Source organism: Podarcis pityusensis, assembly GCF_964106645.2.
Source record: "Podarcis pityusensis genome assembly, chromosome: 2".
NCBI classification, from domain to species: Eukaryota; Metazoa; Chordata; class Lepidosauria; order Squamata; family Lacertidae; genus Podarcis; species Podarcis pityusensis.
In genome coordinates this window covers 75,189,542-75,203,540 of record NC_138029.1, presented here as the reverse complement: position 1 = coordinate 75,203,540, position 13,999 = coordinate 75,189,542, and the positions used below count along the sequence as shown (strand labels likewise).

The 13,999-nt window shown below is 45.5% G+C and overlaps 1 protein-coding gene across 2 annotated transcripts in view; it reads right to left on the bottom strand.

Annotated features, from left to right (window-relative positions):
- Positions 1-1,227: 1,227 nt before the first annotated feature.
- SEMA3G (semaphorin 3G) overlaps positions 1,228-13,999 on the bottom strand; it is a 77,938-nt gene continuing 65,166 nt past the window's right edge. For both annotated transcript variants that reach the window (XM_080995375.1, XM_080995376.1), the window contains 8 exons: positions 13,027-13,096; positions 12,125-12,269; positions 10,657-10,888; positions 9,643-9,734; positions 8,952-8,993; positions 7,435-7,660; positions 5,773-5,912; positions 1,228-3,143 (listed from right to left, as the gene is read on the bottom strand). In XM_080995375.1, the coding sequence (XP_080851501.1) occupies positions 2,688-3,143; positions 5,773-5,912; positions 7,435-7,660; positions 8,952-8,993; positions 9,643-9,734; positions 10,657-10,888; positions 12,125-12,269; positions 13,027-13,096 (1,403 nt within the window). In that variant the 3' untranslated portion in view covers positions 1,228-2,687. The remainder of the gene's footprint in view (positions 3,144-5,772; positions 5,913-7,434; positions 7,661-8,951; positions 8,994-9,642; positions 9,735-10,656; positions 10,889-12,124; positions 12,270-13,026; positions 13,097-13,999) is intronic.

The window sequence follows — 13,999 nt, the reverse complement described above, 5'->3', positions numbered from 1 at the left end:
CACCGTAACAGTACAAGCTGCATTAGGAAATATTTGTATTACGTTCAAGTATACTTACCGTTATTTTGCCTTTATCACAGATGTTTTCTCTTTTTTATTCATCAGCAACTGCTCCCTAATCCTTCCTAATAATGCTCTCCATGTCTTATTTGCTACTTGTTGTATTATCAACCCATCTCTTGATCCCTAACTTGGCCTATCTGAATTTAACTTCCTTCAGTGTGCATTAGGGTACTGCAGCTCTGAGCACTTTTAAACTTCAGTCACAAAGGAGAGGTAGAACCTGGGCTTGGTAGACAGAACTTCTTGTTTCTCCCTGCCTTGATGGGCATCTTTTGGCATGAAAGGTTGATGCAATTGTTCTACCTGCCATTTTCTGGTAGATCCCTTTCATGTAAATGACATCTTTTAAAATCAGCATGCACTATACCAAATATTCATTTGCTGTACCGGAAACTGATGGAAGTGGATTTCAAACTGAGACTTTGTCTACACCAGGATGTTAATGTGCATAGTATATACCAATTGGTGTTTTGCCATTTTTATTGTTTTTGAGAAGCGTGTGTTTATCCCAGTTTTGTATGCTGAAACATCATGACACCAGCAAGTCACAAGGAGAGTGTGCCAGTCCCTGAGCTGATCTATTACGAGTCCAGGTGGGCAGAGATAACACAGTAACTCTGAATGTTTGCCCAGAGACCACTGCACAAACCCTGACTTACACCTCTTCAGGGGAAGAGGTGGGTACTGCTTCCTAGGAAAGTTCATCCAGTCCAGTGTTAAACTGCACACTGTCTGGAGACAGCCAGAAGGGGAGCGGGGGCAGATGACATTGGGTGGTATTCAACCACGTTTTACTGAATACCACCCAATGGTCTTTATCTGCCCATTTATTACCAAACTGACTGTGTCAATAGTGCTTTCTCCAGAAACGTCACCGAGAGGACATCTTATTTCAGGAGGCGTCTGTGCACTGCTAAACTTTCTAATCTCTTCACAAAACCATAGATAGTTGAGCTTTATTTTCTGGCCCCTCGACACATGCATTGTTCGATGTGTTTGGAGAAAACAATCAACTTTTGACTGTACAATGAGTGACATTGTAGGAAGAAGTTTTAGCAATAAACTTCAGTCCTGGGCACAGCTTGCTATGAGACCCATTCATTGTGCAGCTGAACACTGAATCACTGAAAACAAAAGAGAAAAGACTTGCCCCCAAGCCTGAGCTTGCTGCATAAGGGTTTAATTTATTTGTTGAACAAACTGGTGGTTTTCATTCAGCTGTTGGCGTTTAATCAGTTTCATCTAGGGGATCAACACAGCCTCAGAGATACAGGAATGAAAGACGGAGAGCACTTAAAGCCAAAGTTCTGACACGGGCTTGAAGAGATGTTGCGTGGCCCAGCAAATGCAGCTAAGAATGCTCAAAAGACACAGGTGGGAAAGATGCAAGTCTGCTCTGGGTGGTATGAGGCAGCCTGCAAAATTCACATATGTACAACTGAGGGCCAAGCTATGTGTTACATGGCTGCAGCCACGTATAAATATTAGCCTGGTGGCTTCTTCTCAGCTCCAACACACATAGTGGCAGGAAGGAGGCAGGTGGAAGGATGTGCTTAACTCCTCTCCTGCCACTCACTTCCCGCCCTGAAAGCCCCAGCCCTGTAACTGAGTAGTAGCAGGCTAATGTAGTACAGCTGCAACATAACGTTTTCTTTGGCCTAAAAATTCCCGTCGAGCCTCTTTTTGCACTATTAGTGTTAACATCAAGACTGTTGGTCAAGCAGAAGAGAGCAACTGGCAAGGTGAATTAGCATTCTGGTCAATGTAGGCTTTGCATTCACAAATGACCACATTAAGCCGCATCAGTTAAAATTCCCCAAAAGTTTTAGACTGCTTCCTGCCTCTGGACAGATGAAGTCCCTAAGATTGACAAACAGAATTTGCCTCACTACCACCAAAGAACAATTACAATCCATAGCTCATTAATCACATTAGTTCCTTATCCATTTTTGCTGGGGGTCGGTGGGATCCCACTGGAATCCACATTCGCTCTCTTCAGAAAGGCGATTTTTGTCACATGTTGCGTGCAGCTGAATGTGCCTGTCACTTGTCAGCTGCAGGAGAGACCTGCCTGCCTCCATCCTGCCCATTCCCAGCAGGAACTCACCACTATTCCCACCCAGACGTCTAAGCAGAGTGCTGTTGGCTTGTCTTCTGGTACTTCTGCTGATGGTTTTCCTTTGCCACGTGGTTAGATCCTCAACCCTTATGTCTCTGCATTTTGTGGCTCAGTCATATTGAACATTGGAGGCAGCAACTGAATATACACAACAACTGCATGGAGAGAGTAGTGTCTTCAGGCCGACCCACACCTTCCCAGACCTGATACCAACCAACCAACCCCCCAAGGTGCAAGTGAAATACAAGACAGAATAGGAAGGAAATGGGTCTGGTGTTTGAGTCCTTGTCTCCAATGCAAGTGATAGAGGGAAGTGATGTGCTTCCAGCAAGGAATGTCTCCAGGCTCAGCTGATCAGCAAGGCGGCCCCTTCCAAAAGGACAAGTTCCTATCATAAGGACAGTTCCTAGAGGGGCTGATTTTCATTCTCGAGGAGGAAGGTTGGCCCATGCCGACTTTCCTCCTCTCATGTTCTCCTCCTGCCATGTGTCGGCTCCCTTTCCACTTATGTGGCAGCCGCTTGCCTAGGGACCCTGTTCCTCTCTCCGTGCTGCTTGCCCCTCCCCTTTTTGCCACCATCCAGCATGTTCTTGCTCTTGGGGGGCCTGCCTTTGTGCCGCAGCTGGCGGTCTCCGCACCACACACGCTCACAGTACTCCTCTACCCGGTGCAAGTTGGAATAGCCGATGAGGTGCATGATGTCTTTGAACCACATCCTTTGCCCATGCAGCATGCGGGGATCAGGCACCCGGCACAGCGGGCGAGGCAGCTCCTCCTCCTGCTCCCGCTGAAAGACCTGCTCCAGCTGCTCGCTCTCAATCACCTCCAACATGATTTTGGTGACGGTCTGAGTGAAGCCATGCTCCTGAGCCTTGCAGTAATATGTTCCCGCATCCTGGCGGAAAAGCTTCCGGAAGAGCAGTCCTTGCTCTGTCCTCATGATTCTATCATCTGTTTTCACCTGGAGAAAAAGGGTTAAGGGAAAAGAAATGGAGCAGGAGGTTAGATTCTGGGTGGTGGTGCCCTGTAGCTTACTAAAGCAGGGGTGCCATCATGGCAGGACTTCAGGGTCTCCGCAGTAGAATGAGCAGGAGGGCACATTTTGAAGTAATGCACAACACTATGGAAAGGAGTCTAAAATTACAGATCTGCACTTCTATATTCAAGGCATTTCAGGGAATCAAGAGAAAGGGTTGCCAGTATTTTTCTGAAGTTTGCAGTGGCACTGCTATCATCAAGTAGATCCCTGCAGTAATGGGTGCAAAATTACAGCTCCCCAAAAATTCCATGATTTACAGAGATGCTGTGGAGACATGTTTGAAATTATGTCTCACAATCCTTGGTGAAGATTCAGAGGAGGCAAGTGTGTGAGGAATTTCCAGTGGTCAGAAATACATCATGCCTCTTCCTCTTAACTAGAAGAGATGGAATAAATGGTGCAGGGTAGTTGTCTCATTCACATGATTTATTCAGGACAATGAATTCAGGGTTTCTTGATGCAGATTTTAAAAAATAATGCATACACACAATCCCAGATACTGATACATTGCTGAAGAATGAGACAAGGGTTGGTGGCAGTTGGGGGAGTTGCTGTGAAGCCCAAAAGAGGAGAGTCAGTACAATTCGGATGTTTGCTTCCATTGCTCTTTGAGCTAAAGTTCATTTACTTCTGTATTATTATCTCCTGAAACAGCCTATCAAGCTGCAAGCCTCCTTTCATATGGAGCAGGCAGGATTGTCCCAGCCTGGAGTCCTGCCTCCTGCTAAGGAATACAAGTCCCAGCTGTTCTCCTGCCATTGTCTCAAGCTTGCACAGCATTGCACTTGTCAGATTCCCTCAACACGGGCTGAGATTGGACGTCCAACCATTTTCTGTAAAGAAACCAACTCTTCTCATCTTATCACTTTCCCCATCCATACAGCCTCCCTGTCTCTGCCTATCCCTTCTTGGCAATTAAGCTGTAACTGTCTCTGGGGGTCTCATGCCTATGGTATAAGCAACCAACACCCTTTCTAGGGAAGCAGCAGTTGCCTAAGCTAATTCCTCCACCCAGGAGGACCACCTAAACTACTAGATGGATAAGCTTCATTTGCTTTTTTTTTTTTTTTAAGTGCATGAAGAATGACATAACAGGCTCAGTCTAGATGAAGCCTTTGTTCTCCTCTGAACATTCTTCACCTGTAAAACTATTCCGGGCAGGTCCTATGACACAAGCCTTGCCTCCGAATGCTTCTGCATTCAAAGTCTACACTTAAAAAACAGGGTGGAGGCGCATAAGAATCCATTTAATGTTTTCCTCCCCCCCCCCCCTTACGCTGGAATGATTTGTATTTATTTGTCTTACATACAGAACAAGGAACCAAGCAGGAACGACGCATTCCAATGCTCTGTGTGGTCCTTTAACAAAGCTATGGGGTTTGGAGGGAGGTAGGAGAGAGTCTTGACACCACTTTGCTCTCTTTATGACACCAGAGCTGTCCTTATTAGCAATTGCCAGTCTTGGACTGTAACTTAGCAGCTGTGTTTACTGGCCAGCCCAGCCTTCAACTGCCCCTTTTGCTCCAGAGAGTTCCCCTTCAGAAACCTCACAATATTATCACATCTTTCTCAACCCAGCTTCCTGGGAATTAGACTAGCCTGCTAACTCTGGGAAGAGAGAGGCGAGACCTCACACAGTAGGAGCGTGGGCTTCTCCATTTTCAGCTTAATTCAAGAATTCCTAGCGGAGATCCATGCAGCAGGCAAGGCTAAGAAACCAAATGAGGAAAGGTTAAAGAAGTGAGGCGAGGGTCTAGATGGGGGAAAGCACGTGAGATGACAGGGGCCAGATGGAAGTACAAAGAAAAGGTCCTAAAGAATCTGTTGATATCTGAGCAGGAGGTGTCTGTATTAACTGGATGTTAATACAGGATGTGACACAAGCCAGCTCCTTGTTGGTGGCACTCCAAATGAATATCCGTGGTCATCTGTACTCTGTGGAACTAACCACTTCCGCTTCTCCCAGCCTGTGTGTTAGGCATAGACAAAGCCTTTCAACACGTTACGCAGAGTGGCTGGAGAGAGGGTGGAATTCTGAACTGCACCACTACAGACTGCAGTGAGGGAGCATATCTTTGAATGCTTTCTCCCATTAAGACACAAAACAAAAACCACCCACAGGCTGCAAAAACCACAGGCAGAAGTTTTGTATATTCCTCTACCTGATGGACTAGTTTGCACATAGAAGGAACCGTTTGTGGGGGAAGCATTTAAGTGGGGGGCAGGGAGATACATGCCCTACCTGCAGCCTGAAGTGGTACCTATGCAAAATTCTTCCACCTCAGTCTCCCAGCTCATTCTGCATAATGGGTAGAATGGGCTTAGGTATTTACTTGTTTAAATTGTTTATATTTATTAGCACATTTTCATGGCAGAAAAAAGTTTTAACCGTTGAATTCACAGTGGTGGTGAATACCTCCCCACACCCAAAAGCAGGAAGAATAAGGTTAGAATTTGAATGCATTTAGCAAGAGTTTTTTTGTTTTTTAAAAAAATCCTATTGAAAAGGAAGCAAAAGTATTGAGAAAGTGGAGAACGGGACTGGCCTCACCTCATCTCTTAACTCTTCTGGAGACCGGTGTACAAACCATTGCACCGCAGCCTGGGGTGACTTTGGGATGCACTCCAAGAAGGTGCTGTTGTGTTCCGTCCCATAGACCACCTTCTCCTCCGTGCTGTCGAAATCATCCACTATGGAAACAGGAGGGTGCACATATCAGAGACTGCTAGCTGAGCAGAAAGAGCCCATCTCCTTGCAGAGGGCCACGGCTTGCGTAACAGGGCAGAATACTGCAGCTGAACATGGGGAGGGGTTGGGGGCTGGGTCCCTTGCTGAGCCAGGGACTTGTTGTGTGGCTCTTTGGCACAGGGAGCTCTGTCACATGCAAGCAAAAGCTTGACCTGTACACCTGGGGACACTAAAAGGATTAATTTTTTTCTATGTGCATGAAGGCTCCTCTGAGGCACATCTGTGATAACATAATGGAAGCCTCAGCTAATGCTAGCTGCCCAAACTGTTGCCGTTTTCACCACCACCCCGTGTTTTCAAGGGCTGTGGATATGGCTTATGACAATGCCCTCGTTAAGAATCCTTGAGACTGGCAAGCCTGGTGTTTTAAAACTTCCCTGTAAGTGTCTGGAATAGCAGACATCATATCAGGATGACCTGCCAGCCATGTCCCACACCAGCACCATTTTTTCCTGTCTGGCAGTAAAATATTAACCTCTCCACCAGACTTCTCACCTATTAGAGATGACTGTCTTCAGCATTCCCTACCTACAGGGACTCTTCCTCATTGGCCCCTCTGGCTTTTAGTTGCAAATAAGAATCACCCAAATTAAACATCATAGAACACAACCTGGCATAGTTTCTTCTTATTTTTATTTTTTTTTGCTACGGCTGCAGTTTTAAAAATAAAACATGGCATCTTACCCATAGTCATTCATCATGTGATCATCTATGTTAGCTTCAACAATCTGATTTAGAGTTTTAATTTTCTGTCTTGGAACATATTTAATGTTTATCCTACTCACCCCCACAGCCTCACCTTTTTACACTTCTCTTAACTGAATTCCTGGGCTGTACTGCTTTCTTGTAACACTCAAGCAATGCTTGCCTCCGCCCCCACCAGCTTGCTTAGAACACCTGCCTACATTATTAGATTCTAGGCCATGGGAGATTGGGAGGGGGGGGGCTGAAGCTACTTGAAGTAGGGGACTGGGAGATTGGCTGGAAGAGAGGCAGTGTGCTGTAGTGGTTAGAGTTCTGGACTAAGACCTGGGAGACCCCAGGGCTTAAATCCCACTCAGCCATGAATTTCACTAGGTGACCTTGGGCCAATCACTTGCTCTCAGCCTAACCTACCTCACATGGTTTTTGCGGGGATTAAATGAGGAGAAGGAGAACCATGTATGCCACCTTGAGCTCCCTGGAGAAAAAGGTGGGATAGAAATGCAAAATAAATGAAATGAAATGAGTAAGTAAGTATACCTCCTCCCAAATAAATAGACGGTAATTTTGTGAGACTCTCATGGCCTCTGATCTAATGAGCACGTTGTGGCAAAAAAGAGAGCAATACAACAGCAAATATATTGCCACTGAGCTAGCTTACAGGGCTTGCACTGCAACAAAGTGTATTGCGTACACAGCTGCCCCATTCTCTTCATAGCACACAGCTACTGGTCTGGGTATGTACCTTGCATGTTTCCTCACCTGTCAAGTTTTGATCCAGGCACTGGTGCATGGGGTTCCCATTCCGGATGTCCTGCCGACGAAAACGACGCTTGCCTGATGCCTGGTACCTGGTGCAGGTGAGGCCATCCCAGGCACAGTAAGGGTCCCGTGCTAGGCAGCACTCAGCACAGGCTGTCCCATATGTCTCACACTGATGCAGCTTCACTTGGGCAACTCCCACCCGGGAGCCTACATACAACATTTGCTGTCAAAACAAAGGAGGCTAGGTGAGTTGGAGCAGTACTAAACTGCAGAGTCTTTACTTTCCAACCAACATTTTCAACAGCATTCCTATGAGAGCTAAGGGAGCAAAGCCTTGCAGTGTAGCTTTGATGCACTCCTTTCTCTCCAGAAGAAGCTCATCTCCTGCACCCGGTAGAATAGCCTGTGCCAACCTGGTAACCTCCAGATATTTTGGACTGCAGGTTGGCAAACAGAAACTTGGGCTGCAATTGGAGCCAATTGCCTGAAGACAATTCTCCATAAAAGCTACGCTTTTCAAATTCGCTACTGGGACACTAGAGAATAATTAGGTTAAGATTTGCCTGAACTAAATCTAAAGCAACCAGGGGATTGCAAAACAGGCTGACAGTTCTAGATACAATATCCAGGTGGGAGAGCAATACAAGGAATGTTGCAGGTCACAACAGACGTACGCTGTCAGGTATACAGGGAGTGAAAGGCAGCCTTTCAGGTTACAAGGAGTAAAGAGGGACACGTGTGTTGCATGCTTGGATTCTAATTCAGCGTGATTTATGGGAAATGGCGAAGCGTAGGAAAGCTCTCACCAGTTCTGCTAGCTTTCCTGGGAACTAAATAATAGATGATGATTAAAGTCCAGGGGGTGGGTCTATTTACAGATCTAAACAAACATTACAGAAGTAGAGGAATTTTATCTGTTTGGACCAAAAAAAAAAAAAAGTTCAGGTGGTGAAGAAGGTCAAAGAGCAAGCAAAATGTACATGACTGAGGTTCTGCATGTCGGGATTGTACTAAAATAAGGACCTTGCAGTTTATGAATGATTCAAGTGTTTAACAGAGCGGAATTATTTTGCATTGACCCTTGGGTTGCTGTCCTGGTATAGCAGAGTCTAAAACTGAGGTCCATCTTTGTAGTGAAACATGCTTATTTCTGTTCAGCCTTGTTAATGAGAACCCTATGAGCATCTCCAGAAGTGTCCCACCCACCTCACCTGCCAATACATAATGCCTCCTACACACATAATGTATGGCTGTGAAATTGAGGGTCAAAACAGAAATCAGATGGGGAATCTGTGATTGGATCTCCGGGGATTAAAACAAACAAACCTTTATTATAAAGCTGCTGCAGGGGTCTTTGGTCTTTAATAGATAGGGTTTTATTTTGATAACAGTGCTGGACTGCCACCACCAGAGCCTGCAGTAGCCAGTGGCTTGGCCAGCATTTCTAAGGCATTCCTGCACAGTGGCTTCTCCACCACCACACCAGTACTTTAAAGAAGTAATTCATTACTCACTCGCTTGACAGATATTTCCATCTCAGTAATAGGGACTGGTACCTGAAGGGAGAAAAAGAAATGGCCTCTCAGGTAAAACATGCCGCAGAACTGATCCCTGCCCCAATCTCCCACAACTGCACATTTCTGTCCTGCATTTCCTACAGAGATATAGGGTCATTCAGCTCCCCCCTATTCTCACACAAAAACAAAGGCACAGGAACACGCACAAACAGAGAGACAAAGAAATTGTTCAGGGTTAGAGCTTTAGTAATATTGAAATGCCATGTCCTATGACATATGGCATAAGATAAAAAGCACAGTGTGTGGAAACTGGGCTATAACAAATACGCTTCTTCTGTGACATGAGCACAAAATTAGACAGGTAATATCTGCTAGTACACAAATATGCATCCATGCTGCAAGCATGTGCAAGAGAGGTATATCCAGTGCTATTTTTCTAGCAAAAGAGGTGCCAGAACTCACCATGAACACCTCTCTTGTTCTCTTAGAATGGCAATGGTGCCCACCCGAGAGGTGCTGAAACTGAGTTTCCATGAGTTCCCACTAAAAAAAAAGCCCTGGATAAATCCAATCTACACGTGAACAAAGAAGAATACTTAGCTGATTACATGTCTGTGTAATACAGTCATGATTGGCATATCTGTTCCGGGATCAGGTTGTACACATTGCCTTTTTTTTTTTATCTCACCTTAAATACTTGAAGCTCCTCCAAAATGACTTCTTCGGCTGCTGCAAAGTTGCCTCTCTGAAGGGCTATAACCTTCAGTACAGAGCCAGCATCTAGGAAGCAGCAAAGGGAGAACCGTGAAACAAAGGCAACTACCTCTGTGGCCACCAGGCATTCTGTCAGAGGCAAAAGCCTGCTCCTCTTTGACCACTGATCTCTACCATGGACAGAAGCTTGCAAAGAAAGACAGCTTGTCCTTGGGGACCATGTTATTCCCACAGAAAGCACTTATAAAAGACACAAAGAAAGCTGCTATTGGAAGTCGAGAGAGAGCTGGGATTTGACTCCAATTTACACTACTGACTGCATGTGTGATCATGGATGTCTTCTTCACTTCTCCTGTCCTTGAATCCTTTTTGTTTATGAGCTATTTTGTGGGAAGCCTATGCTTGTTTAAGGGAAATTGTTTCTCAGCTGAGAGAGGGGTAGCTTCATTGGCTCACTGGGACAAGATGAAAGAGGAGAGCCCCTTCAAAAGTATTTTGCCCTCTTCTTCCACACCTTGGTATTTCAAGGAACTTTTCAACTTCTTGCATCTAGTCAAGTAGGTACTTTATCTTGCCTAAGAATGGAGTGTATCACAACATGGATACAGAAATAATGCTTATTGATACAGTGGCCTAGGACAGAACAATAATGGATAAATGCTAAACGCAAGTTCCAAAACAGCAATCACCTACAAAGAGTAAATGTGGGTGGGAACTGAGGAAAGAGAGAAGCTGGCAAGCTTCAAGAGTCATTCTGTAAGACAGCAGGAAACTTTGCTGAGGCCCCCGGGGTTTCAGTTCATATACAAAAAGCTTTAATTTGATCCAGGGATCACAAGTACTTAGTTGGCCCCAAACCTGGTTTTCCATACCCAAGCTCAGCCTCAGAGCATGCAAAATTTCAAGAGACTGCCTCTAATATTCATTTCCACATTGACAGATGCCCACCCCCAACATCACCAAGCCCTAACGCTCCACGCAATTGCACCTGTGCCAATGAACATGACATCATACTGCCCATCCTCAGCTTCCACACGGTCCACCACTATCTGCCGCAGGCGGTGCTGCAGGTTGGTCTTCACCAGCACAGGCCGGCGATGCAGAGGGTACACGGATCTGCTCATCAGTGGGTGGGCACGGGCAAAGTGCAGGACCTCGTCGGGGTAGTCCTTGGTGGAGGAGTACTGCCGGCTTGGCTGATTGGTGGTTTTGCTGGGGCACTGGAACGGAGGGAAAAGAACAGCATTTCAGCCAAATGGGGCTCTGTTCCTGCTGCTTATCCACCTTAGAGCAGGATCACAATGAAAAGTCTCCTATGATTCTGACTAGGGCAGGGGTGGGGAACCTCAGGACACACCCCTATATCTGGCCCTTGGCCCACGCCACGCTTCCTCTCCAGCCACACCTTTCACTTGCCTTGAGTGTTTTTGCCCAGCTGGAATGTGTCAGCAAACGACTCTAGCTTGCCTGGATGGGAGTTGGAGTGGGGTGGGGGGTTGTAGGAACTAGCTTACTGAATAAAGGTCACTCACTGCTCTGTCCACGTTTGACTCTTGTCCCACTCACCACTGGCAGAAGGCTGCCAATAAGGAAACACGGCCCTCAGGCTGAGAAAGGTTCTCTAGAGAGTTTTTGACGGCTTTAGTGAATGCCATCCCTAAAAGTTCATTTAGTTCAGCATGTAGTACCAGACAGAAGCCCCTGGGAAATTCATTTATAAATCAGCACAGGTCTCAGTTGACCTCGTTAGGAAGAGTCCACTGTTTGCTTCTGTCTTAAGTACTAGAAATATATCTAACACAAGACACAATGGTTCCGACTGGATAAAGCGGAGGAAATGCTACACTGACTGGCAGAAGATCTCCAGGTTTCAGAGAGGGGAATTTCCCAGCACTACTGGAGATGCCAGGGATTGAACGTGGGACCTTCTGCACACAAAGCATGTGCTCTAACCACTGGGATACTGGCCCTTGGCTGCTCTCGGAACTTGCTCTACCTGGACTATGTGCTTATCTTCTGTGATGTCTCTCTGTTGCAGACACTTCAGTCACTTGTGCTACCCCTCAGAAATGTCTGCTTCCCAATCAGAACGTCACCCACTTGCAATTTTTCAGCTTGGATTAATGCCTTAACACTGTTCCACAAAAAGAAGTTGATAGTTTTTGTTTTTTTAAAAAACCCAACCAAATGCCATATTCCATGCATGTCAACAGGGGACTTTTCCTGAAAGGCCATTTGTTTGTTTTGCATGGAGTTGCCAGTTCATCCTAACATCTCCTGCCCCATAAAATACTGCTAGTCACAAACTTCAGATATACAGCCAGGGTCTTAAAGGCACTGACAGATAATATCCGAAATCAGCATTAATTATTAAGTAAAAAAAACTATGGTTAGCAAGTTCTTTTTCTAAACAAGTGTTTAAGATTGTTTTCATAGTTCAGGTATGAATTACTTACAACTCCTGGCCTCGGGTAAGGCACCTTGCCCTCATAAGCTGCCCACTGATGGTCTGGGCCATCTTTATGAGCAAATGGTCCATTAAAAACCTCCCAGATGTCTGCCATACGATATACGCAGATGGCAAAGCCTTGGAAGACATTGCTGCAATGAGAAAGGTTTACCCATAGTTAGAACCTATTTGGGGAAAGAACATTTTTTCCAGTCACTGTCTTAATATTTAGTATTGTGTGTATTCAATGCTTCGGTATATTAGGGAGTGAGGTAAAATACAGCCTTACATTTCCAGTTGTAAATGCTTCAAAATCATCCAAGAGGATTGTATATAATCAGATATTAGGAATTCCATATCAGAGCGCATGGCCTCCATTCTTCAAATTAACAGTATAAGTACTGAAAAACTGGCAAGCTATAACTAGTCCTTCACTAGAGAAACACAAGACGATTTGTGCTACTGATGATATAGGGGAAGTTATACGCAATCCAGGTTTCCACACTGTGTGCACCTGCTTCATTTCTGATCAGTGCATGTCCCGTAACTTCCTGGTAAAATCCTGCAACTTTTCATACCACAAAAGTTCTGGCATTTTCTTTTTTTGTCCCCCAATAGTACCAGAGTGCCCCTCCAGATGGCAATAATGCAAAGAACACTGGCAAAGTATCAGAGAACAACTAACAAAGAGGAATGATATGTACACAGTCTGTCATAAATCCACTACTAATGCACTATTATTGCATCAACGACATACTGGAGAATAGGCTCACAGAAATAACACCAATCCGGAGAGGCCCTCAGAGAAGATTTGTATGGATGAGAGTTGTTCGGTCAAGGTATATAGTGCTAGACATCTCAAGGTTCCCCTCAGAAGCAAAAAACAAACAAACAACAGAATAATCTCACCTGATGGTGCTAAAGAGTGCATAGATCTCAGGGCTCTTCCCATCTTTGGTCCTCAGGAGAAAGACATCCTCTGTTTAAGAGATGTTTGATTCACAGCATTTAAAGGGCTCTCCCATGCACCTAACTTTGATCATTGGCCTACCAACATACACATGCCAAGAAACTTTAGTCAATTGGATTGCTTATGGTATGCAAGTAGCTGGGGGCTGATGGATGCTGGTACCAAAGAGACAGCTGAAAAGATCGGTGTGTGTATGTGTGATTTGGCACTACCACTGCGATTTCCAAATATCTTACTCAGGTGAACTGTGTGACCTTGACATCCACTTCATCACACACTGCTCTCAACGCCCAGCTCCTGAAATCTGGTGGCCCATCCAGAAGGCACTCACAGGCTGTAACACACTTGTAGTCCCCAACATACAATTGATAGGGCCGGCCCTACCACTATGCAGAATGAGGCAGGCAGCTCAGGCAGCAGATTTGGGGCATTACAAAAAGGCAGCAAAGTGTTTACTGTTCATATTGTTGTTATATTGTTAGTGCTAGAGAGAAGGAAAAGTGCTTGTGGAATATTTTGGCAATCCTGGCAAGCTTTAGGAACTGTCCACCTTGACTAGGTTGGGGAGGGTGCCATTTGCTGCCCTGCCTCAGGCAACAAAACGTCTTGGGCCAGTCCTGATTTTAGTGATTTCCTAACGCAAAAGTATGTTACCTTCATCGCCTATTCATAGGGTGGGAAAGCTGTGGCTCCCCGACGTTGTTAGACTCCAACTCTCATTAGCTCCAGACAACGTGGCCCATGTCTTGGGAGATGGGGCTTCTAGTGGTCTCCCATCCAAAGCACTGCTCACTTTCATATTTCCTTAGCTTGAGCACTGCTGTAGCCATGAGGTGCCCCCTGACTGTTCACTGAGATGCCCCCCCCCCCCATTCTCCTCATATTGCCAAACTAAACCCCACTTTTCAAGGC